The following is a 26,711-nucleotide window of genomic DNA, read 5'->3' as shown; positions in this document are numbered from 1 at the left end:
ACAGCTCCCATGCAGACTTATGTGTCTCCGTGCTTGAAGACTTGTGTAGTCTGCCGTTAGGGGTTAAAGGGTTATTTCCATCTCCAAAATCTTATCCCAATATGTAGTAGGTGTAATAATAATATAAGCAAATACCTCCAATTAGAAATGTAGTATAGTTCTCCTCATATAGCCATGTCTCTTACCTCATGTGCAGGGCATTGCAGCTTAGGTATCCAGCTAACTGACACTATATGAGTGAACGTAACCATGTATACCTAAGCTGCAATGCCCTGCACATGAGGTAAGAGACATGGCTATATCAGGAGAACTATACTACATTTCTAACTGGAGGTATTTGCTTATATTATTATGATTATTATACCTACTACATATTGGGCTAGGATCTTGGAGATGGGATTAACCCTTTAATTTAATTTCCCCACTCTTCTATTGTCGGTGGATGAGCAATGGGATGGAGAAAAGCAAGGAGGTAAAGAGAAAGGGGAGGGTCAGACTACACGCAAGGGTTTGTTTGTAGTCTGTATCCATGGAGACAGAAAAATCTATGTATGAGCTGTAGACAAAAAATGGTTGATTTTTTTTTTTTTTTAATCATATTTGCCCCCCTCTTCTGGTATATCTGAAGGGTAATAGTGTAATGGACTCCTAGAAGAGTTGAAAATAGTCTGCAAGAAATCGCTCACCCAACTGTCACACTACTTCCGGGGGCGTACTAAGCGAAAGGGGGGAGAAGGGAAACCTTGTGACTAGGGAAGGGGGAGATGGGGACTCCTTACCCAACCTACCGCTGGCCCACACTAGATAGGTTCCACACGTATGCGCAGAAGTGGATCCCTAACCCTAGGATGAACCTAGAGCTTTGTCAACCCCACTAAACACTAAAGAAGACACAGGGAACAGACCTACATGGGGAAAGCACATGAATAACTTACCTCCAGACGTATTAGGAAGAAGTTCAGAAAAATGCAGCAATGATCCTACAGATGAGTGCAAGCCGCCTGCTTGCAGCCAGAGCTTACGAAGGAACTGAATATCAACAGCACAAGTCCTGGGAAAATGAGAGTATTTAAACCCACGGGGAAATACAGATGATTAGCAGTTGAAGGGAAGAGGAGCTCCGCTGGGTCCTAAAGGGAAAAGGATGATATCTAGTACACTGAATACTAACAGCAGGAATAATAGAATGTCAGGGAGAATTTTACATAGCCCATCACTGTGAATTTCTATTGCCGGACACCACAGGAATGTCTTACCACCCGTGACACCAACATTTCTTATGGCGGGACACCCACAGATATGGGACACAGTAAATTGGGTGTAGATGGGAGGTTGGCAAATATGATTGGAAAAAAAGACAATTTACAAAGTTTCTTGTTTTTTTTTAACTTCAATAAATTGGAGGAATGCTTAAAATGATTGAAATGGTGGCTATATCTTTTAAAGGAAATGTGTCATATTGTGCGTGTCGCCCGATCTGTGGACAACATGGCATACGGAAGGGGAAGAGTAGAATGGTATACAGGTTTGTGGGAAAAGAATTAGCATGACCTGTAATGAGTCCAGGGGGCGGTACTATCTAGTGATTGACAGATTTTCTTACATACTCAGTCGCACTAGGACCGCCCACTGGACTCATATACACAAACACCAGGGATTTCAAGAAATATTTTCTGAAAATGTCTATCAATCGGATCAGCTCCTCCTGCTCTGGAACATGGTCAGGTCAGGTACCATTTACATTACAGGTTCCCTTTAACCCCTTCATGCCATATGATATAAACTTGCATCATACGTCTTGTCCCTTCCTTTGATGCAGGCTCGCATGCTGAGCCCGTAAGATTCCCGTACATGAAGGCTGATTTAATTAGCCTTCATCTGCCTCTAACAGTCACAGGCTCGCCCGCACCTCGTTAACCTGTTAAATCCTGCTGTCAGTCACCGGCAGTGAAATTTACAGCGCTCCAGCAGGGGGGCACATCATTCCCCCGCTCCCATCAATCCCCCGCTCCCATCAATGCTCCCATGGCTTGATTTTGGGGCTCTTAAAGGTTGTCGTTACAGGCAGAGATCAACTGATTACCCCAGTGTCTCTCATGATGATCTTCCTGTCAATGCCGGGTGCAAGCGACATTCATAGAAGATGATGATTTGTGCTGTACAGAGCGGGGATAGTGTCTTACTCTTTACAGCACAAATGATAGGACGATCGCAGCTTACAGTATTAAATTCAATAAAAGTGGAAAAAAAAGATTTACTGTAAAAAATATGATACAAATAAAAAAAAACCTATAAAGTTCAAATCATTTTGCCCCATTAAAAATAAAACCATAAAAAAAAAAGTTTGGTATCGCTGTGTTCAAAAATGTCCACTCTATCAAAATATAAAATAAATTAATCTGTTCGGTAAACAGCATAAAGAAAAAAAAATTAAAAACGCCAGATTACATTTTTTGGGCCATCGCAACATTGCAATAAATTACAATAAGAGGCAATCAAAACATCACATGTACCAAAAAATGGTATCAATAAAAACATCAGCTCAGGACACAAAAATAAGCCATCACTGCGCCCCAGATCCCGAAAAATAAAAATACCACGGGTCTCAGGAAATGGTAACAAAGGAAAAAAAAAATTCTGTAAATTTTCAACTTTTTTGACCACTTAAAGGGAACTTGTCACCAGTTTTTTGCCCTATAAGCTGCGGCCACCACCAGTGGGCTCTTATATACAGTATTCTAACATGCTGTATATAAGAGCCTAGGCCGCTGTGTAAAACATAAAAAAACACTTTATAAAACTCACCTAAAGCGGTTGCTGCGGTGGATGTGGGTCAAATGGGCGTTCTCGTCCTCCGGTGCTGGCGCCGCCTCTTTCGGCCATCTTTGTCGCTGCCTCTGTCATTTTTCTGAAGCCGCAGTGCATGACGCGTCCGACGTCATCCACACTCGCCGGCATTCAGGTCCTGAGTAGGGCAGATCAAACTATTGTAGTGCGCCTGCGCGGGACCGAAAAGTGTGTATGACGTAGACACCTCATGCACCCAGGCTTCAGAAGATGGCCGAAAGAGGAGGCGCCGGAACCAGAGGACGAAGACTCCCATGTGAGCCACATCCACCGCAGTGACCGGTTTAGGTGAGTATTATAAAGTGGTTTTTATGTTCTCACAACGGCCTGGGCTCTTATATACAGCATGTTAAAATGGAGTGCCATAGGGCAAAAAACTGGTGACAGGTTCCCTTTAAATAAAAAAAAACTATAGATATTTGGTATCTACGAACTCTTACTGACCTGAGGAATCATACTGCCTGGTCAGTTTTACCATGTAGTGGACATTGTAAGTAAAAACCCCAAAAACTATTGTGGTATTGCTCATTTTTTGCAATTTCACCGCACTTACAATTTTTTTTCCATTTTGCCGTATACTACCGTATATGCAGTTGTGGTCAACAGTTTACATACCCCGGCAGATTTTTTGCTTTCTTAGCCTTTTTTTTTTTTTCAGAGAATATGAATGATAAAACAAAATCTTTTTTTTCCACTCATGGTTAGTGGTTGGGTGAAGTCATTTATTGTCCTATTACTGTGTTTCTCTTTTTAAATCCTAATGACAAACAAAAAAATGACCCTGATCAAAAGTTTACATACCCCAGTTCTTAATACCGTGTGTTGCCCCCTCTAACATCAGTGACAGCGTGAAGTGTTTTGTGGTAGTTGTGGATGAGGCGCTTTATTTTCACAGATGGTAAAGCTGCCCATTCTTCTTGGCAAAAAGCCTCCAGTTCCTGTAAATTCCTGGGCTTTCCTGCATGAACTGCGCGCTTCAGTTCTCCCCAGTATAGTATAATGAATGATGTCATTCAAAAGTACAACTCGTCTTGCAAAAAACAAGCACTCATACGGCTATATTGACAGAAAGAGAAAAAAACGTATGGCTCTTGGAAGAGGAAAAAACAAATATGAAAAATAACCATGGCATGAGGAGGTTAAGGAGGCCTTGGATCCAATGCTGAGTAGGGGTGGTCTTCAGTGTGTACACATCAGTAACCATAGCATAGTAATGAAATGTACAGGGCAGAAGACGGAGACATTCTAGTTACACATATAGTGATGGTATAATGATATATTCTAGATTTTGTATGCACTGCGGATATTTTAACATGTTGGGGTTAATATTTCTTTTTGTTGTTTTTGCAGGAAGGAACACAATTCAGCGTCACAGGCAGAGAGTGTAAGTGTTCTGTCCCTCGGCTGTCCCTACATGAGGGGATCGGGGGAGTCAGTAACGGGTTCGGTTTAGAATTCAAATAATTCAAATTTACCAACATTCTACGAGAGAATTCCGAGTCTATAGAGGAAGGTCCCACGATCAGGACTCACCTCTGTATATTCGGGGCAGCGGCAACGATACTGTGCTCAGTAGTTACAACTTCATTACCTCGGTGGTGACATAATGGGAAAATAAACACTTGGTCACAGTTTTCGATCAGTTTCTGAGGGTCACAACCTCTGACCATTTTATCCTCTGAGTGCCCAATGTGATTAATCAGCTTAACAGGTTTTCTCATATAGAGATAGATAACTAGTGTTGCGCGAGTAGATAACTCTTTGTACTCGCTATGTTCTTAGCAAGTACTATTCCGCCACTAACATATTCGTTACAAGTAGCGGGCGCAATGTAAGTCAATGGAAAATACTCGCTAAGCAGCAAGTAACCCGAAAGCCGTACTAGCGAATAGAACGACTTCAGGTTACTCGCCACTTCGCGAGTATTTCCCATTCACTTACATTGCGCCCGCTACTCGTAACGAATATGCGAGTAGCGGACAATACTCACTAACAGCATAGCGAGTACGAAGAGTTAACTACTCGCTGAACACTAATACACAACTGTCTGGTTACTGGGACCCCACTGATCACTAGAAGGGGGTCTCTTGAGACTAATGAAGATGAAGGCTATCTGCATCATTCCAGTAGACACTGAATGGAGCAGCAGTGTGACTGACCATGTCACTCCATTCAGTCCTGATTTGGAGGATTGGAACCCCCATTCTAGGTGTTAATGGGGTCCGTGAGCTGAGCAATTAGGCATTTTTCATTTACCCTAGTAAATATCTTTTCAAAGGTAAAGCCTTTTAACTCCTCACCGATGTGTGATGTACATGTATGTCACACATTGTGTGTGGGTGTATAGAGCAGGCTCAGGAGCTGAGCTGGCTCCATGCAAGGAGAGTGCTGTCTGTGTTACACAGCCAGCACCTGCCTTCAGATTGCGCTGATTGCTTCCAAAAAATCATCAGTTTCGCTGTCAATCTTTGACGATGGCACTTACACGCAATCATGTAATGCAACCGCCTTGAAGCCCTCCGGCCTCGATGGTCAGGTCAGTTACAGGGGCTGCTGGGGGCCTCGCTCATCTCTATTTTTGTACCCACATTAAGCTCATAGCAGATTTTTATTTCTTCTATATACTCCAATAATGGATCATTGCAGAATATAGAACCTATAGCCCTTGAGGAATTAAAAAAATAAATTTAAAAGAGAAAAAAATGTTTTGAAAAAAAAAATAAATACAAACATTTGAATCACCCACTTTTCCCAGGTCAAAAATAAAGAAATAAAAATAAGCAAATCTATAAAAATGGGATTTAAACATACATTTTTAACATATATCTAATATATAAAGCTGAATGTGTGTATGTGTATGTGTGTGTGTGTGTGTGTGTGTGTGTGTGTGTGTGTGTGTATGTATATGTATGTCCGGGATTGGCATCCACACCGTCGCAGCTACAGCCACAAAATTTTGCACACTCACACTTCTGACCCCCGAGAGCGTCATAGGCTATGTTTTGAGGGGAAATTTTAACCCCGCTCTTTACAGTTATTCAACAAAAAACCTGCCTCCATTAAAGCGAATGGAGCTGGGAGCCACAGTGCAGCCAGAACTTCAGAAGAATGCACAGCCACGCCCTTATATGGAATGTTGGCGTGTCACAATGCAGCCAGGGAAAGAGGCAGACACAGACAGGGAAAGAGGCAGACACAGACAGGGTAAGAAACAGACATAGACAGGGTAAGAGACAGACACAAAGAGACAGAAACAGACAAAGAAACAGACTGACAGGGAAAGAGAGGGAAAGAGACAGACAGGGAAAGAGACAGACAGGGAAAGTGACAGATAGATAGACAGACAGGGAAAGAGATTGAGACAGACGGAGAAAGAGACAGACAAAGAGAGAGAGAGACAGAGGGGGAGACAGACAGAGAATGGGAGAGAGACAGTTACTATCCCGGGCAGCGCCGGGTGCTAAGTTGTGAGGCGAAATTTTAACCCCGCGCATTCCAATTTACCAATCAATTTTGCCCATATCTACATAATGGGGAAAAAGTGAAACGAAAAGTGTTGGGGGCAAATTGACAGCTGCCAGATGTGAACAAGGGGGACTTAAAGAATGAGAGCGATGGTGCCAAAGAGTATATACCGTACAGCTGCTAAGGTGGGGCCCCGACATGGGATACTCACCACACTCGGGGATATGAACACACACACAAAATGCGCCACACACCACCACATGCTTGAACAGATATACCACCCTCAGCACACATCTCACCACACATACACCAACCTCACCACATAATCGCCCTAAAACACACACAAGTCTGGTATTATCCTTCAAAAATAAAAATCTGATTAATAAGCAGCCAAACTACAAGAACAACAAATGTACCACATAGGAAATACGGCAGCTGTCAGTCACATGACCTGTCTATATGTGTATGTGTGAGCTAATATATACTGTCAGGGGGAGGGCTTTCTGTTGCCTGGAGATTTTATCAGGCTGCCAATAGCAACCAATCACAGCTTAACTTCTATTTTGCTACAGTTAATTAATATGAGCTCTGATTAGTTAATATAGGCAACAATTTAATAATTACATTTCTATCTATTTGCTTTGTGGTTTTTGTGTGCAGAATACGTTTTTGTTAATACATTCTATTTCTTTGTCGCTCCATTGGGAGACCCAGACAATTGGGTGTATAGCTATTGCCTCTGGAGGCCACACAAAGTATTACACTTAAAAGTGTAAGGCCCCTCCCCTTCTGGCTATACACCCCCAGTGGGATCACTGGCTCACCAGTTTTGTGCTTTGTGCGAAGGAGGCAACACATCCACGCATAGCTCCACTTTTTAGTCAGCAGCAGCTGCTGACTATGTCGGATGGAAGAAAAGAGGACACATATAGTGTCCCCAGCATGCTCCCTTCTCACCCCACTGTATGTCGGAGGTGTTTGTAAGGTTGAGGTACCCATTGCGGGTACGGCGGCAGGAGCCCACATGCTGATTCCTTCCCCATCCCTTTTTACAGGGCTCTGGGTGAAGTGGGATTTACCGGTCTCCAGGCACTGAGACCGTGCTCCATCTACAGCCCCTGGAGAAGATGCTGGATGGAGCGGAGTACATCAGGGACATGGCCCTGCTTCCTCAAGGTACTCTGTGTCCCCGTGCATTTGGCGCTCACACCGCAGCATGCTGGGTGTTGTAGTGCGCCGGGGGACATCAGCGCTGCGGCGCCTGTGCCATGGCCTCATTCAGCTTTGCTGAAGCAGGCTCACTTATGGGAATTGGTCGCGCCGGCCGCTGGGACTGCGGCGCGGCTGGCACTTGTAGTGCGCCGGGGACTTCAGCGCGGCCTGCGCTTTTACGGCGGCCGCGCTGATAACTAGAGTCCCCGGCTTTTGCGGCCTGCTTCCGTTCGTTCCCGCCCCCAGACCTGCCAGTCAGGAGAGGGGCGGGACGCTGGCCACTTCCAGGAATCGGTCGCGCCGGCCGCTGGCAGCGGCGCGGCTGGCACTTGTGGTGCGCCGGGGACTTCAGCGCGGCCCGCGCTTTTACGGCGGCCGCGCTGATAACTAGAGTCCCCGGCTTTTGCGGCCTGCTTCCGTTCGTTCCCGCCCCCAGACCTGCCAGTCAGGAGAGGGGCGGGACGCTGGCCACTTCTATGAATCGGTCGCGCCGGCCGCTGGAACTGCGGCGCGGCTGGCACTTGTGGTGCGCCGGGGACTTCAGCGCGGCCCGCGCTTTTACGGCGGCCGCGCTGTTAACTCGAGTCCCCGGCTTCTGGGCCTAGCTCCCTTCGTTACCGCCCACAGCCCTGACAGTCAGGGTAGGGGCGTGACGCTGCATAGAGCAGAGCTGAGAGCTGGAGTATGTTTTGCATACTCCACCCCTCTCACTGTGTGCACTGTGAGTCCGGATTCCCGCACTTTCTCAGGCACGCCCACGGCTTCCTTCTCTACAAGGACACCGGCAGCCATTAGTGTCAGTTTCTGTACGATACAGAGACAAGTGTGGAAGACCCTGGCATTCTGATAGCACACAATCGCTGTAACAGGCGTTAAGCAGCACCTGTGGTGCTAACCCCACTAGTGCAGAAGTGCACTTATAGATATGCTTGTACTATATACATTGCACTGTTTGGTCGCACGTTGTATATACCCTCCTGGATTATGCGGAGGAGTTATCAGCATATTCTCTGTGTAAAACAAAGGTGCAGAACCACATGTTTTTCTATACAGCTGGTACAGCATGTACGGCTATACGGCCGGCAGGTACATAGACTCCCATTGTATGCACTAATGGCCAGGGGATGAGGACGGTGTCTGCAGTATTTACTGACAGTTTTTCTGAGACTATGGCTATGATACTAGAAGCCTAGCAGTCCGGACATGTCTCTCACAATATGGGCACTGTTGAATCATTGATCCATGGCCCCCCTCAGTGTGAATAACTAACAGCTCCGGGAATGTCACACGCATCCCAGAGTCACGGCTCTGCACGGACGTCAGTCCCAGACAGCCTAAGTGGGCTCGCTATGAGCGGCCTCGGTTTCATCAGGGTCCTAACAGAAGGACTCGCTGTGTAATGAGGCGGAAGTAGCGGCTCAGGATTCTGATCCTGAGACCGCTCTCAATCTGGATACACCTGATTGTGACGCCATAGTAAATAATCTTATAGCGTCCATCTATAGAATGTGGGTTATTTCTCACAGCTCCTCCAGTGGAGGAGTCAGCTTCACGTATTTTTCTGGACCACTCTGCCTTCAGAGAGGCAGTCCAGGAACACCACGCTTATCCAGATATGCGCTTCTCCAAACGGCTTAGGATACACGTTATCCCTGTCCCCTGACTTGGTCAAGGACTGGACCCAATGTCCCGAGCGGCATCCTCCAATCTCCAGGCTTGTAGCTAGATCCATAGTTGCAGTGGGAGATGGAACTGCAAACTCAAAGATGCCACTGACAGACAGATGGATCTCTGGTCGAAAGCCATCTATGAGGCTGTCGGCGCACCGTTGGCTCCGGCATTCTCTCCCTTGGGGCACTCCAAGCTATTTCAGCTTGTCTTACACAGATTGACACGGTTACACGTACATCTGTGCCGCAGGTGGCATCCTTAACCTCTCAAATGTCTGCATTTGTTTCTTACGCGATTCAGGTTGTCCTGGACTCTGCGAACCGTGCGGCGGTAGCCTTCGCTACTCCGTGTTTTTAAGCAGAGCCTGGTCTGCTCGTTAAGTGAATGGAAGGCAGATTCTGCTTCCAAAAAAGGTTGCCTAACCAGTTGCCTTTTTCTGCTGACCGACTGTTTGGTGAGCGTTGGATGTAACCATCAAACAGTCCAGGGGTAAGGATTCATCCTTTCCTCAGCCCGGACACAACAAACCCCAACAGAGCAAGAGGCAGTCGGGGTTTTCGGCCTTTTCGAGGCTCGGGCAGGTCCCATTTTTCCTCGTCCAATGTGGACTCAAAAGGATCAGAGGAGCTAAGATTCTTAGCGGGCTCAGTCTCGCCCAAAAAAGCGACAGTCTGAAAACCCGCTTCCAAGGCGGCTTCCTCATGACTTGCGGCCTCGGTCGGTAGCAGGCTCTCCCGCCTTGGCGATATTTAGCTGCCATAGGTCAATGACCATTGAGTGTGAGACATTCTGTCTCACGGGTACAGGATAGAGCTCACTTCTCGTCCTCCAACTCGATTCTTCAGAATTTCTCCACCTCCCGGCCGGGCCGCTGCTCTTCTGCAAACAGGGTGCACTCTATAGGCAGAAAGAGTGATGACCCCCGTTCCTCTTCAGGAACAAGGTCACGGTTTTTACCCCAAATTCTTTGCGGTACCTATAACAACGGGCCGTTCCGTCCCGTTCTGGATCTAAAAATGCTCAGCAAGCTCGTGGACACCAGGCGGTTCCGGATGGAATCCCTCCGCCATGTCATCGCCTCAAGGTCCCAAGGATATTTCCTAGCATCATTAGGCATCAAGGATGCTTATCCACACGTGCCGATTGATCCAGAGCACTAGCGTTTCTACGCTTCGTTATAGGAGACGAACACCCTCTGTTCGTAGCTCTACCTTCCGGCTAGCGACAGTCCAACTGGTCTTCGCCAAGGTCAGGGCAGCAGTAGTCACAGTCCTGCACTCTCAGGGTCACTCTGTGGTCCCGTATTTAGACGATCTACTTGTCAAGGCACTCTCTTAGGAAACATGCCAACACTGCCCGAACGTTGCGCTGGAGACTCTCTAGAGTTTTGGGTGGATCATCAACTTTTTAAAGTCAGATCCGACCCCGACCCTATCGATAACATATCTAGGCATAGAGTTTCTTGCTCTCTCAGCGATAGTGAAGCTGCCGCTAGACAAACAGCATTCACTACGGGCTGCAAGCTCTTCTTTAAGAACCAGTCGCACACATTGAGACGCCTCATGCACTTCCTACGTAAGATGGTAGCAATGGAGGCAGTTCCTTTCGCGCAGTTTTACTGCGTCCACTACAATGGGACATTCTCCGCCAATGGGACGAGGAGTCGACGTCCCTCAACAGAGTCGTCGTTCTTTCTCAGGCGGCCAAGGAATCTCTACGGTGGTGGCTTCTTCTCACCTCTTGGTCAAAAAGAAGGTCCTTCCTATCCCCGTCCTGGGCGATAGTTACGACAGACGCGAGTCTATCAGGGTGGGGAGCAGTTTTTCTCCACTACAGCGCTCAGGGTACGTGGACTCAGCAAGAGTCCACTCTTCAGATCAATGTTCTTGAACACAGAGCAGTGTATCTTGCCCTACAATCCTTCCAACAGCGGCTGGAAAGCAAGCATATCCGACTTCAGTCGGACAGCTCCACAGCGGTGGCATACATCAACCACCAAGGAAGAACGCGCAACCGGCAAGCCTTCCAGGAAGTCCGGCAGGTTCTGATGTGGGTGGAAGACACGGCATCCACCATATCCACAATTCACATCCCAAGTGTGGAAACTAGGAAGCTGACTTCCTAAGTCGCTGAGGTGTGGCCGAAAGAGTATGGTCTCCTCACCCGGACGGGTTTCAGGAGATCTGGCGCCGCTGACAGAGGCCGGACGTCGATCTAATGGCGTCACGGCACAACAACAATGTGCCAGCTTCATGGCACGGTTTCACAATCATCGAGCTCTGGCGGCAAACGCCTTAGTTCAGCATTGGTCGCAGTTCCAGCTACCTTAGGTGCCACCTCTGGCATTGTTGCCCAGAGTACTGCGCGAGATCAAGACCGACTGCGGCCGCGCCATCCTCGTCGCTACAAATTGGCCGAGGATGTTGTGGTACTCGGTTCTGTGGTGCCTCACGGTAGGCTAACCGGGGGCACTACCAGACCAATCAGACTGGCTGTCTCAAGGGCCATTCTTCCATTTGAATTCTACGGCCCTCAACCGGATGGTGTGGCATTGAGTCCTGGAACCTAGTGTCGTCAGGATTACCTCAGGACGTGGTTGCCACCATGAGACAGGCTAGCATACCAACGTCCGCCAAGATTGACCACAGGACGTGGAAGATGTTCTTATCTCGGTGCTCGGCGCAGGGTGTTTCTCCCTGGCCGGTTGCATCGTCTATGTTTCCTTCCTTCCTGCAATCTAGGTAGGAAAATGGGTTGTCGCTCAGTTCCCTTTAGGGACAAGTCTCAGCGCTATCTGTATTTTTTCAGAAACGACGACTTCCTCAGGTACGCACGTTCCTACGGGGAGTTTGTCTTCTCAGCACTCCGTACAAGCGGCCGTTAGAGCCCTGAGATCTGAACAAGGTTCTAATTGCTCTCCAGATGCCGCCTTTCGAGCCTTTGAAGGATGTCTCCCTTCCCGTTTTTCACGGGCAGTGGCCTTCTAGTAATGGTCTCGTCTCTTAGGAGAGTTTCCGAGCTAGCAACGCTCTCATACAAACTCCCTTCCTGGTCCTTCACCAGGACAGGGTAGTTCTGCGTCCGGTTCCGGAATTTCTCCCTAAGGTGGTATCCCATTTTCATATCAATCAGGATATCACCTCACCTTCTTTGTGTCCTCGTCCAGTCCATCAATTTCAGAAAGATTTGCATCTGTTGGTTCTGGTGAGAGCACTCAGGTTCTACTTCCCGCATGGCGCTCCTGCGCCACCCGGATGCACTCTTTGTCCTTGTCGCTGGTCGGCGTAAACAGTCGCAAGCTTCCAGATCCACCCTTGCTCGGGGGCTCGAGGAACCAATTCTTGAAACCTACAGTTCTACTGGGCTTCTGGTTCTCTCAAGGCCGAAGGCCCATTCTACCAGAGCCGTGGGTGCATCCTGGGCATTACGGCACCAGGCTACGGCTCAGCAGGTGGGTCAGGCACCCACCTGGTCGAGTCTACTTACTTTTACCAAGCATTATCAGATGCATACCTACGCTTCGGCAGACGCCAGCCTAGGTAGATAAGTCATTCAGGCGGCGGTTGGCCACCTGTAGGAGAGGGCCGTTTGACGGCCCTATCATGAGGTATTCTTTTACCCACCCAGGGATTGCTTTTGGACATCCCAATTGTCTGGGTCTCCCAATGGAGCGACAAAGAAGAAGGGAATTTTGTTTACTTACCGTAAATTCCTTTTCTTCTAGCTCCAATTGGGAGACCCAGCACCCGCCCTGTTTTCTCGGGGTTTTTCTGTTTTTTCGGGTACACATGTTGTTCATGTGGTATGGTTCAGTTCTCCGATGTTTCCTCGGATTGAATTGGTCTTTAAACCAGTTATTGGCTTTCCTCCTTCTTGCTTTGGCACTAAAACTGGTGAGCCAGTGATCCCACTGGGGGTGTATAGCCAGAAGGGGAGGGGCCTTACACTTTTAAGTGTAATACTTTGTGTGGCCTCCAGAGGCAATAGCTATACACCCAATTGTCTGGGTCTCCCAATTGGAGCTAGAAGAAAAGGAATTTACGGTAAGTAAACAAAATTCCCTTCTTTGTTAACAGCAGTTATTAACCCGGGCGAAGCCGGGTAGTACAGCTAGTATAAATATATATATGTAATGTATAGTAACCTATGTAAATACCATAAACAGAGGAAAATAAGATGTCCGAATTTACATTTTTTCTGTCACTGCACCTCCCCCCAAAATATGTAATAACAGTTATCAAAACTTCATCTGGACGCCATGCTGAAACCAATAAAATTGTCCGCTCTCCACTACGAAAACAAATTCTCCCACAGCTTCATGCACAGAAAAATAAAAAGTCATATATCTTTAGAAAGTGACTATATGAACCCAATTTTTTTTACAAAATTGTTTTTGTTTTTTTCTTTTTGGCTACTAAAAAATGAAAAAAAAAAAGTCCTGCTGTTGATAGAAAAATTAAAGGGAACCTGTCACCAGATTTGAGGACTATAGGCCGCAGCCACCACCAGAGAGCTCTTATATACAGCATTCTAGAATACTGTATATAAGAGTCCAGGCCGCTCTGTAGAGCATAAAAATCACTTTCCTAATACTCACCTGTAGGGTGGTCCAGTCTGATGGGCATCACTGCTCTTCGGTGCGGCGCCTCCTCTCCGCTGCGGTCGCCATCCTCTTTCTACCCAGCCCATTATGGTTGACGCGTCTACATCATCCACACAAGCTGGCATTGTGGTCCTGCGCAGGGGCACTTTGATCTGTTGAGGGCAGATCAAAGTACTGTAACACGCAGGCACGAGGAAAGGTTAAAGACCACCCACGCATGCGCACTACAATACTTTGATCTGCTCAGATTAGGGAAGATCAAAGTGTGCCTGTGCATGACCTTAATGCCAGCTTGTGTGGATGATGTAGATGCGTCATCCACACTGGGTTGGGTAGAAGGAGGATGGCGATCACAGCAGAGAGGAGGCACTGGACCTGAGAGCAGCGACACTTATCGACCGGAGAGCAGCAACACCCATTGGACCGGACCACCCTGCAGGTGAGTATTATGAAAGTGATTTTATGTTATACACAGCGGCGTTGGCTCTTATATACAGTATTTTGGAATGCTGTATATAAGAGCTCACTGGTGGTGGCCGCAGCTTATTGTCACCAAATCTGGCGACAGGTTCCCTTTAGAAAAAAAAAAGTTATGGCTTCGAAAGAAGTGGAAAATAAAACTGCTAAAGCAAACTATGACTTGGTTATGAAGGGGTGGAGTTGTTGGTTTAGGGATTTGGGAGGTAGTTGGGTGGTGGTCAGAGATGTTTGAGAGTAAAGGCCCCATCACACGATACGATATATCTAACGATATGTCATCGGAGTCACGGAATTCGTGACGCACATCCGGCATCATTAGAGTTGTCGTCGCGTGTGACACCTCCGAACGACTGTTAACGAGCAAAAATACTCACCTGATCGTTGCTCGTTGACACGTCGTTCATTTTCATAATGTCGTTCCACCTTCTGTACGCCGGTGGTTCGTCGTTCCCGAGGCAGCACACATCGCTCCGTGTGACACTCCGGGAACGATGAACACAGCATACCTGCATCCCACCGGGAATGAGGAATGAAGGAGGTGGGCGGGATGTTACGGCCGCTCATCTCCGCCCCTCCGCTTCTATTGGGCGTCCGCTGTGTGACGTTGCTGTGACGCCGAACGTCCCTCCCCCTTCAGGAAGAGGATATTCGCCGCCCACAGCGACGTCGTTAGGGAGGTAAGTAAGTGTGACGGGGGTTAACGACATTGTGCGCCACGGGCAATAAATTGCCCGTGACGCACAACCGACAGGGGCGGGTGCGATCACTCGATATATCGGAGCGTGTGACGGGGCCTTAACTCTTCAAAAACCATGAGAAGTTCAAAAACGACCGGTTTTGATTGGAGAGTTGGGCTACGTTCCCGCGATGAGCTTTTGGTGAGTTTTTGACGTACATTTCCAGGAAAGTGGATGGGATTTATAGAAATCTCCTGCCCACAGTTCTTTTTTGATGCTTATTCTTTGTTTTTGCTCTGTACTCAGTATAAAGATCCATTATTGGTGCAAAAACTGTAAAAAGTAAAATTCTAGAATTATTTTTCTTGTAGAAATTGTAAAAAAATACAGTTGAAAATGAAAAATTATGCATCTAGTTTATATACATTTATCAATGTAACGCCTCTTCTTTTTTTTTTCTCCAGGATTTCAAGCACACAAAGTCCTTTGTGATATGAGGAGATAACGGTGGCCTTCTGGCTACTATTTTGCCGAGATGGCACACTCCATTGCGAATAAGATTGACTTATAAAAGTATCTATTTTTACAAGAAAAGAAATGTAATCGACCATGGGGGAGGGGAACAAAAAGAGGATTTTTTTATGCTCTAATCCGGATGGGGGTGAAGTAGTTGAACTGTGACCTATTGAGTATTTTCCTGCTGAGACTTCGGCCATTATGGAGGCAAAAGATATTACCTCCGTCTCTTGGAAACGTATCTGCCGGGAAAGACATTCTCCGCTCGTATTGTTCTAGTAGCTATTTTTACACAGGCTAAACAGTGCATGAATGTTAAAGGAAATGTCGTATGTGTATATAAAGCGATTTATTGCTATATCATATTGTGTGGCCTAACATAGAACAGAAGCCCCGCTGGATGTGTAGGAAATGTTAACCCTAGCAAGCAAAGAGGTATTCTAAGGGGGCAATTTACTAGAAAAAGATGACATTATTTACATCACTTCTACATAATGTTGTATGCCTTCAAATAGCTGAAAAGTTCTTGGCCTATGTATAGAATATGGAGATCCTAGCACCAGAGGTGTCACGTGATTGTCCCAACCACCATGTGCCGTATAACAATGGTGTCTTCTGATGTGGTGGCCTTTTGATGTATTTACTTACATCTCAATGCCCTCAATTGGGTCCTATAAATCCCACCCCAAAAAATAACCAGTGATTCCCAATTTTTTGGGTAGGTTTAGATTAAATTCCACCCATTTTCCAGTTTGGTGTGCTTTGAACACTCTCCGGTATCAGATCTCTCCATCCCCTGTAGCTATGCCCCTGCCCAGTTACTATTTTTCCCATGTTGGAAAGTAAAAATTAATTATCAGATTTCTATGGGGCTAATAAGCCATATCACAGAGCGTGGCAGCACGTGGCGTAGTGCAGTTCTGCGCTTGGACACTGACATATTATAGGCCATAGTCCTATAGAAGCCCATGGCCTGCAGTACAGATATTGGTGGGGCAGGGAGCATATGGCTCCTGGCTCTACCACAGGACCGAACTGTATCAGTGTCATGTTCATTCCAATAAAATTTGAAGAAACTCTTGCCTGGAGTTTTGAGTAACCAGTAAAAGAGGTCTGGAGAACGTGCCCAATGCCCTGGATGTTCGACGTTAGGAACACCACTTTTTAGTTGTTTCTTTATTATTTTTTCCCATGTTGGAAAGTAAAAATTAGTAATCAGATTTCTATGGACCTAATAAACGATATCACAAAGCATGGTGTAGTGCAGTTGTGTGCTTGGACGCAGACATCTTATAGGCCATAGTCCTACAGAAGTCCATGGCCTACAGTACAGATATTGGTGGGGCAGGGAGCGTATGGCTCCTGGCTCTACCATAGCACCGAACTGTATCAGTGTCATGTTGATTCCCATAAATTTCGAAGAAACTCTTGCCTGGAGATTTGAGGTTCCAGGAAAGAAGTCTGGAGCATGCCCAATGCCCTGGATCCTCGGCACTAGCAACACCACTTTTTAAAACTACTTTATTAGTTTTTTTGCCCCCTAAGAATTTTGTGCCTAGTGTAACTACTCCTGTGGTGTCTGTCCTCATGTTATGACACTGATCAGTTATGACTGCTTTATCTGCATCCCATATAGATAGTATCATCACTGGCCAGCTTATAAAATCCAATAAGGGGAGAATTACAAAAACGGCTGATGTAGACTATTGGGTTTCTTCTGTGTAGGTAGTAGTAGACAATGCCTAATACAGCTTTGATACAGAAGTTAATTTTTGTGTTGAAAATAGTGGCAATGGACATTTATAACCAGGGTGTAGACCACAGACATTTCAGGTTTGGCCGAGTTCAGACGTCCGGAAGGCCACGGACCTACAGACTCAAACTCAACAGCCTCAGAGGCGTTAAGTCTTCTGACTCAAAGTCAACTTTTACATAACGGTGGTCCAGAATGGTGGCTTCTTCTGTACCTCCATCTTACTACCATTTATATATACAACATATACATCAAAAAGGTCAAATTGGCGTTGTCCGCATTTTTGTAGGATGAGCTGCATTCTCTGTACATTTTATTTTACTATGTCTGTAGGTTCCAAAATCCTACACAATAATCAAAGGAGTCTTTTAATAATTTAATTTTTGTTCTGATTTTTTTGCCAAGATTTTGGTTATTGTATTATACATATATATGATTTACATAGTCGAGAGCCTTGTGTTTTTATTTTTTATAAATAGCAATAAATTTAATCTTCACGGACATGAAGATCACGTTTCCTGTTCTATTGTGATTAAATATTAGGAACTAGGGACTATACATCATGACATTTCATATTCTAGCAGGACAACTACAATTTTTTGGATAGATATTTGGTGTAACTAGTCCTACAGTATGTCTCATTAGATGATGATGAAGAATCTGAAGATCAGTTTGGATCTTCTCAAGTATACATCACCATTCTGCTCTATGTATGACATTTGTTTTAGAAAAAAAGATTTATTGGTGCCTTCATATGAAATTGGAGGTAATGTAGAGGTCTCATATGCCTCCATGGGTGACCTAATTTGGCTCCAGATGCAATGTAGCCACAATAGGGTTGAGGGCATGTGCCACTAGATGATGAGTAACAATATGGCTCTTTTCAGCCATTGTAATATAGCTGCCTTGATATTTCAATATATTTTCCAGTCCAACTATATGTACAATCCAAAAATGTGGAAAAATGGTAATTTTCCTATTAACTAACATTCATTACGAAACCTGGGCTGAATTTCCCAAAACTTAAACTGAAGATCTTTTGGAAGATCTTCAGGTTCTCCATGCCAGCAGCCTTGACGAGTGTTCCTTTATCCTTGTTCCTTTTTCTCTGTGTAAATATATATTGTAATAACTACACTCAGGCTATAGAGTTTATAAAGCCCCAAACCACACAAAAAGTGACCCGATTTATAGTCAATGGCTTCTGGGGTTGTCCTCTGCCATAGTGTATGTTGGTAGGAATGCTATGTTAGAGCTAGAGTCCCCATAGGCCCTTCTTCTTCTTCTAGACCTCTAATGACCCTCTAGGTATGACTTTGGGGGCTAGAAGACATACATGTTCCCTTTACGTCCACACAACTACTTTCAGATCAAGATTACAATAGAAAAATGTATTGGCAATCTGGTGTCAACCAACGTAGACCCAATACCAGACACAACATGTTGGACTTCAGTACTTTGGATGTTGCAGTCCTTTATAGTCTGTAATTGTATATATTTAAAGTGTAAGGTCTTGTGCAGATTACTGCCAGTGATTAGCATGGGGATCCATCGAAGATGCTTCAAGTACATTATCGGAAAAAGGACTGACAACTCATAATGGCAGACCAAATGGGACCCAAGAGGGTTGAGATCTCTTAGCTATTAATTGAGAAGACATTGAAGCCCTTTAGGAGGTTGTTGAGAATTCGAGAAATGCCTGGTTCAGATGGCTGTATTTTACAGTCCTTATACAGACAATAATGTCAGGACTGATCATGGGTCTCCTGACCCAAACGTACAGTTGTGCAATGTATGCTCGGGTCAATATAACCTCAAACAAAACAATGAAGAATGTAAGAAGATGGTGTTTACAACAAGAATAAAAATTCTCTAAGTTGGTTAAACTCAAAAGGTAAATGAAAAATCTATCTGAACAATCTGATATTTCCAAGAAAATGGGACTTGTATGATCTACTTCACTCAAGTGTAGGTACAAAATAGGTGATCAGTAGTGACGAGCGGGCACTACCATGCCCGGGTGCTGGGTACTCATAACTAATGAAGAGCGAACACTACCATGCTCAGGTACTCATTAAGACCAGTTGGATGCTTGGATTGGGGCAACATAAGCACCCAAGTATAATGCAAGTCAATGGAGGAATCAAGCATTTTTCCGGGAATTCTTCCATAAAAATGGTCTACTCCTCCATTGACTTCCATTATTTTCAGGTGCTCAAGTCGCGCCTATCCGAGTATCCAACTGCTCCTTACCAGTATGGAGCACCTGAGCATGGTAGTGCTCGCTCATCACTAGTTATAAGTATCAAGCACCCGAGCATGGTAGTGCCCGCTCATCACTAGTTACCAGTACCGAGCATGGTAGTGCCCACTCATCACCAGTTACCACTACCGAGCACCCGAACATGGTAGTGCTCGCTCATCACTAGTTACCAGTACCGAGCATGGTAGTGCCCACTCATCACCAGTTACCAGTACTGAGCACCTGAGCATGGTAGTGCCCGCTCATCACTAGTTACAAGTATCGAGCACCCGACCATGGTAGTGCTCCCTCATCACTAGTTACAAGTATCGAGCACCCGAGCATGGTAGTGCTCACTCATCACTAGTTACGAGTACTGAGCACCCGAGCATGGTAGTGCCCGCTCATCACTAATTACGAGTACAGAGCACCCGAGCATGGTAGTGCCCGCTCATCACTAGTTACAAGTATCGAGCACCCGACCATGGTAGTGCTCCCTCATCACTAGTTACAAGTATCGAGCACCCGAGCATTGTAGTGCTCACTCATCACTAGTTAGGAGTACTGAGCATGGTAGTGCCCACTCATCACCAGTTACCAGTACCGAGCACCTGAGCATGGTAGTGCCCGCTCATCACTAGTGATCCGTTCTTCATTAAACTACACTCCATCTAGTTTCAGGTGCCTCCCATCTCTCCTATTGCAAAATAAGATGGAAGGAGGATACATCTTCTTGAAACTGAAGCTCTCTGGAAATAAGTTTACCACAGGAAAGTTTTTATTATACTTAAAGAATAAAAACTAGTTACAATGGATGTATAAAATCGTGGTGAGGTCAGGTGCCTGACTGCCAAGTGTCGCCATCATCACTAGCAGTGCAACCAGTGCCTCAACATTAAAGCTCCTGCCTGCCACGCCAGAGGTAGTGAGTCTGAATTCTGGTAAAGCCCACACTTTAAGAAAAGCAAAGACTAAAGGTGATGTCACACACAGCGACGACGACGACAACGACGTCGCTGCTAAGTCACCATTTTCTGTGACGTAGCAGCAATGTCCCGTCGCTGTCGCTGTGTGTGACATCCAGCAACGAGCTGGCCCCTGCTGTGAGGTTGCCGGTCGTTGCTGAATGTCCTGCTTCATTTTTTGGACATTGCTCTCCCGCTGTGAAGCACACATCGCTGTGTGTGACAGCGAGAGAGCGACGAACTGAAGCGAGCAGGGAGCCGGCGTCTGGCAGCCTGCGGTAAGCTGTAACCAGGGTAAACATCGGGTAACCAGGGTAAACATCGGGTAACCAAGGTAAGCCCTTTCCTTGGTTACCCGATATTTACCTTAGTTACTAGAGTCCGCCACTCTCACGCTGGCGCTGGTGAGCTGTCAAACAGGCAGATCTCACCAGTGACCAGCCCCCAGCCAGCAGCGACACGTAGCTGGAATACACATCGGGTAATTAACCCGATGTGTACTCTGGCTAGGAGTGCAGGGAACAGGGAGCCGACACTGGCAGCGTGAGAGCGGCGGACGCTAGTAACTAAGGTAAATATCGGGTAACCAAGAGAAGTGCTTTCCTTGGTTACCCGATATTTACCTTAGTTACGCTTCCACGCGTCGCTGCTGGCTGGGGGCTGATCACTGGTCGCTGGTGAGATCTGCCTGTTTGACAGCTCACCAGCGACCATGTAACGACGCAGCAGCGATCCTGATAAGGTCAGATCGCTGGTCGTAATCGCTGCTGCGTCACTATGTGTGACACCACCTTAAGACACATGCAGTGAGGCTGGGCCCCCGCCCCAATAGGTCAGCACTGACTGCTATTTAACTAGTTGTTTCTAGTGAAAGTTTTTTAAACATATATTAATGCATTTCAGAATTATTTTTATTCATACCATTTAATGCTATTGGTTAATATTTGACCAAGAGTCCCATGAGGATAATTCGTATACTCGTTTAGACCTCATTCAGACATTAGTACTTCATCACTATTTGCCAAAACAGGATTGTCTCCCAAACACAGAACAGGTGTCAACCTTTCAATGATAGTTTTTCTTTGAAAGTTCCACTCTTGGCTTTGGCATACAAACACTGATGCAAAAATATTAAATTGTGAATGAGGCCTTATTGTTGGAAAAAAAAATTGGTATTTATATGGAGGTTGATAATGCCCTTTGAAGAAGCCATAATGGCGAAACTCTTGAGTTGGGAAGCTGACCCCACCACGATTCTATATGTGCTTTGTAACATGTTTTAATCCTGAAGTGTAATAAAAACTTTTCTTGTGATAAACTAATTTCCATGCATCTTTACATTTTTTGATTAGGATACCCCTTTTATCTCTTATTTTACGATAGTTGAGACACTAGGCACCTAAAGAAGATTGGACACCTGTTTTGCACCTACACTTGTGTGAATGAGATCCAAACGCAGCATTTTGGCTCAGTAGTTAAAATTGATGCTTTACTGCTCAGCGGTCCTGTATTCAAGGATATCTGGGTTTCTTCCCTCACTCTAAAGACATACTTATATAAGTGAATAAAATAATAACTAAATAAAACCACACAAGTCCCATCTACTTGGAAACAAAAGACTTTGCAGATAACTCCTAGTTTTTGTGCATTACATTATTTTTCATAAAACATCAAAAATCACCGTCGGCCGTTTTGGGCCATGTGTTGGGTACCCATCTTGTGCCTGTCACTGGTATTGGAATGTATAACCTTATATATTGATAAAAATGATTCCATCTTGCTAAAAAAAATACTTAAAAAATATTTTTCTTTGAAATTTTATTTTTGTTTAATAAATGTGCCTTAATTTAAAGTTCATGAGACTGTATACATTTTTTCTACTGACTATATATAGTTTGACGACCCTCACAGGCCTGTAAAGTTTGATAATGTGTTTTGCTTCTGATATGAATTGCACTAGAGCGTCTCAAGGACGTGTTACAGCATATTCATCTTCTTTTGTGCATGCCGTAAGATGAACATATAGATAGCTTAGCACTTTTTTTTTTTTAAGAATATATGATGTATAACATGATGTAGAATATTGTGACAAATAAAGTGTTTTTTCTCCTTTGTGGTAAAGCTTTTGTGTCTTGCATTTATTGATTTTATATCTTTCCATAGTGATGGCCACAAAATGGTAAATTGGTGTATACATTGCATGGTTGGAGAATCTTTGCATTTAAGGCTCATCTTAACTCTGTAGCGCATAAGCCTGTTTTCATCTTCCGGCCAAACACTAGTTGCGGATGATGAATGTGGCATTATCACGTACCGGAGAAATCGAGCAATAAATTGTGGGGTCCGGTTTCACTTTTTAACCCTTGTGTAAATTACAAAATTGTAGCTATTTAAAAAAAAAATACAAAATTTTTTTAACAGCAATCTCAGAATTTAGAGGCTTGAGAAAGGGAGGGGGCTCTGTTGCACACAGGGGCATTCATGTTTATCTGTGGGCGGAGCTAGCGCTCAGTGTGCTCCAGTCCCACAGATGAAGCCGCAACGCTGCCAGCGTCCTGCCACCGCCGAGCTATATGTCCCCTCCACCCCAGTGATGTATACCCCCTCAGAGCTGTATGTCTCCTCCACCCCAGTGATGTATACCCCCTCAGAGCTGTATGTCCCCTCCACCCCAGTGCTGTATACCCCCCAGAGCTGTATGTCCCCCACTCCAGTGCTGTATACCCCCCAGAGCTGTATGTCCCCCACCCCAGTGCTGTATACCCCCTCAGAGTTGTATGTCCCCTTGCCCCAGTGCTGTATACCCCCTCAGATGTGTATGTGCCCTACCTCAGTGCTGTATACCTCCTCAGAGCTGTATGTCTCCGACGTCCGTGCTGTATACTCAGAGCTGTATGTCCCCTCACCCCAGTGCTATATACCACCTCAGAGCTCTATGTCCCCCCACCCTGGTACTGTATACCGTTACAGAGCTGTATGTCCTCCCACCCCGGTGCTGTATACCCCCTCAAAGCTGTATGTTCCCCACCTCAGCAATGTATACCCACTCAGCTGTATGTCCCCTCTACTCCAGTTCTGTATATCCCCTCAGAGCTGTATGTCCCCTCCACACCAGTGTTGTATACCCCCTCAGAGCTGTACGGTATGTCCCCCCACCTTAGTGCTGTATACCCCCTCAGAGCTGAATGTTTCCCATCCCAATGCTGTATGCCCCCTTAGAGCTCTATGTGCCCTACCTCAGTATTGTATACCCCATGAGAGCTGATGGCAACCAATTCAGTGCTGTATACCCCATCAGAGCTGTATGTCACCCAATTCAGTGCTGTATACCCCCTCAGAGCTGTATGTCACCCACCTCAGTGCTGTATACCCCCTCAGAGCTGTATGTCCCCCCCCCTTAGTGATGTATACCCTGTCAGAGCTGTATATCCCCATCCCCAGTGCTGTATACCCCCTTAGAGCTGTATGTCTCCCACCCCAGTGCTGTATACCCCCTCAGAGCTGTATGTCCCCCCACCCCAGTGCTGTATACCCCCTTAGAGCTGTATGTCCCCCACACAAGCGATGTATACCTCCTCAGAGCTGTATGTCCCCCCACCCCAGTGCTGTATATCCCCCACACCAGTGCTGTTTACCCCTTCAGAGCTGTATGTCCCCCACCCCAGTGCTATATGCCCCCTCAGAGTTGTATGTCACCCACCTCAGTGCTGTATACCCCCTCAGAGCTGTATGTCCCTCCCCACCTTAGTGCTGTATACCCTATCAGAGCTGTATGTCTCCCACCCCAGTGCTGTATACCCCCTCAGAGCTGTATGTCTCCCACCCCAGTGTTGTATACCCCCTCAGAGCTGTACGGTATGTCCCCTCCACCCCAGTTCTGTATACCCCCTCAGAGCTGTATGTCCCAACCCCAGTGCTGTATATACCCTCAGAGGTTTTTGTCCCCCACCCCAATGCTGTATACCCTCTGAGCTGTATGTCCCTCCACCTAAGTGCCGTATACCACACACCCCAGTGCTGTATACCCCCTTAGAGCTGTATAACCCCCACACCAGTGCTGTGTACCCCGTATGTCCCCCACCTCAGTGCTGTATACCCACTCAGAGCTGAATGTTTCCCACCCCAGTGCTGTATGTCCCCTACCTCATCATTGTATATCCATTCAGAGCTGTACGTCACTCACCTCAGTGCTGTATACCCCCTCAGAGTTGTATGTCCCCTTGCCCCCAGTGCTGTATACCCCCTCAGATTTGTATGTGCCCTACCTCAGTGCTGTATACCTCCTCAGAGCTGTATGTCTCCCACGTCCGTGCTGTATACTCAGAGCTGTATGTCCCCTCACCCCAGTGCTATATACCACCTCAGAGCTCTATGTCCCCCCACCCTGGTGCTGTATACCGTCTCAGAGCTGTATGTCCTCCCACCCCGGTGCTGTATACCCCCTCAAAGCTGTATGTCCCCCACCTCAGCAATGTATACCCACTCAGCTGTATGTCCCCTCTACTCCAGTTCTGTATATCCCCTCAGAGCTTTATGTCCCCTCTACACCAGTGTTGTATACCCCCTCAGAGCTGTACGGTATGTCCCCCTACCTTAGTGCTGTATACCCCCTCAGAGCTGAATGTTTCCCATCCCAATGTTGTATGCCCCCATAGAGCTCTGTGTGCCCTACCTCAGTATTGTATACCCCATCAGAGCTGTATGTCACCCAATTCAGTGCTGTATACCCCATCAGAGCTGTATGTTTCCCCCCACCCCAGTGCTGTATACCACCTCAGAGATGTGTACGTGTATGTATTACACTCTGCAATTGATTGTGCGATCGCACCGCCCCCATCGTTTGTGCGGCACAGGCAATTTGTTGCCCATGTCGCACAATGCTGTAACCCCCCGTCACACGTACTTACCTTCCAAACGACCTCGCTGTGGGCGGCGAACATCCACTTGCTGAAGGGCGAGAGACGTTTGGCGTCACAGCGACGGCAGGCGGCCAATAGAAGCGGAGGGGCGGAGATGAGTGGGACGTAAACATCCCGCCCACCTCCTTCCTTCCGCATTGCCGCCAGGATGCAGGTAAGCTGTGTTCATCGTTCCCGGGGTGTCACACACAGCGATGTGTGCTGCCCCGGGTACTATGAACAACAGGATGTGCAATTTTTAGAAAATGAGCGATGTGTCAGTGATGAACGAGAAGGTGAGTATTTCTGCTTGTTCAAAGCTGTCACACGCTACGATATCACTAACGAGGCCGGATGTGCGTCACTTCCGACGTGACCCCGCCGACATCTTGTTAGATATATCGCAGCATGTAAAGCCAGCTTATGTCCTACCACCCCAGTGCTGTTTTCCCCCAGAGCTGTATGTTACCCCTAAAGCTGTAAGTTCCCCCAGAGCTGAATGTCTCCCTCTAGAGCTGTATGCCCCCTGCCCCAGTAATGTGTATGTCTCCAGCCTCTCCAGTGATGTATATACCGCAGTGTCAATGTGCTCTGTGCGCAGCCATGTCTGTTAATGACGACCACCAAGCAGTGCGGCACAGCCACATGCCCTGGAGGAGCTGGATGGGAGATAAGCAGGGGAGGTGAGTGAGGCTGCTGCCAACTTCCCCATATTAAAAATACCTCTGTGTCTGACTGTATGATGTGTATCTATGTATGCCAATGCATATCACTGTGTATTGATTTGTCTATATACTGTATATATATATATATATATATATATATATATATATATATATATATATATATATATATATATATATATATATATATATACAGTGCCTACAAGTAGTATTCAACCCCCTGCAGATTAAGCAGGTTTGATAAGATGCAAATAAGTTAGAGCCTGCAAACTTCAAACAAGAGCAGGATTTATTAACAGATGCATAAATCTTACAAACCAACAAGTTATGTTGCTCAGTTAAATTTTAATAAATTTTCAACATAAAAGTGTGGGTCAATTATTATTCAACCCCTAGGTTTAATATTTTGTGGAATAACCCTTGTTTGCAATTACAGCTAATAATCGTCTTTTATAAGACCTGATCAGGCCGGCACAGGTCTTTGGAGTTATCTTGGCCCACTCCTCCATGCAGATCTTCTCCCAAGTTATCTAGGTTCTTTGGGTGTCTCATGTGGACTTTAATCTTGAGCTCCTTCCACAAGTTTTCAATTGGGTTAAGGTCAGGAGACTGACTAGGCCACTGCAACACCTTGATTTTTTCCCTCTTGAACCAGGCCTTGGTTTTCTTGGCTGTGTGCTTTGGGTTGTTGTCTTGTTG

General features: G+C 46.1%; 1 protein-coding gene across 1 annotated transcript in view; it reads left to right on the top strand.

Moving 5' to 3' along the window:
- The window catches only part of JAM2 (junctional adhesion molecule 2), a 174,358-nt gene extending 151,806 nt beyond the window's left edge, over nt 1-22,552 (top strand). The window contains exons 9-10 of the mRNA XM_075335063.1: nt 4,198-4,231; nt 15,420-22,552. Coding sequence (XP_075191178.1) covers nt 4,198-4,231; nt 15,420-15,452 — 67 coding nt within the window. The 3' untranslated portion in view covers nt 15,453-22,552. The remainder of the gene's footprint in view (nt 1-4,197; nt 4,232-15,419) is intronic.
- The last annotated feature ends 4,159 nt before the right edge of the window (nt 22,553-26,711 follow it).

The sequence above is a fragment of the Anomaloglossus baeobatrachus genome, chromosome 2 (genome assembly GCF_048569485.1).
Source record: "Anomaloglossus baeobatrachus isolate aAnoBae1 chromosome 2, aAnoBae1.hap1, whole genome shotgun sequence".
NCBI lineage: Eukaryota > Metazoa > Chordata > Amphibia > Anura > Aromobatidae > Anomaloglossus > Anomaloglossus baeobatrachus.
This window is presented reverse-complemented; position numbering and strand designations above follow the sequence as displayed.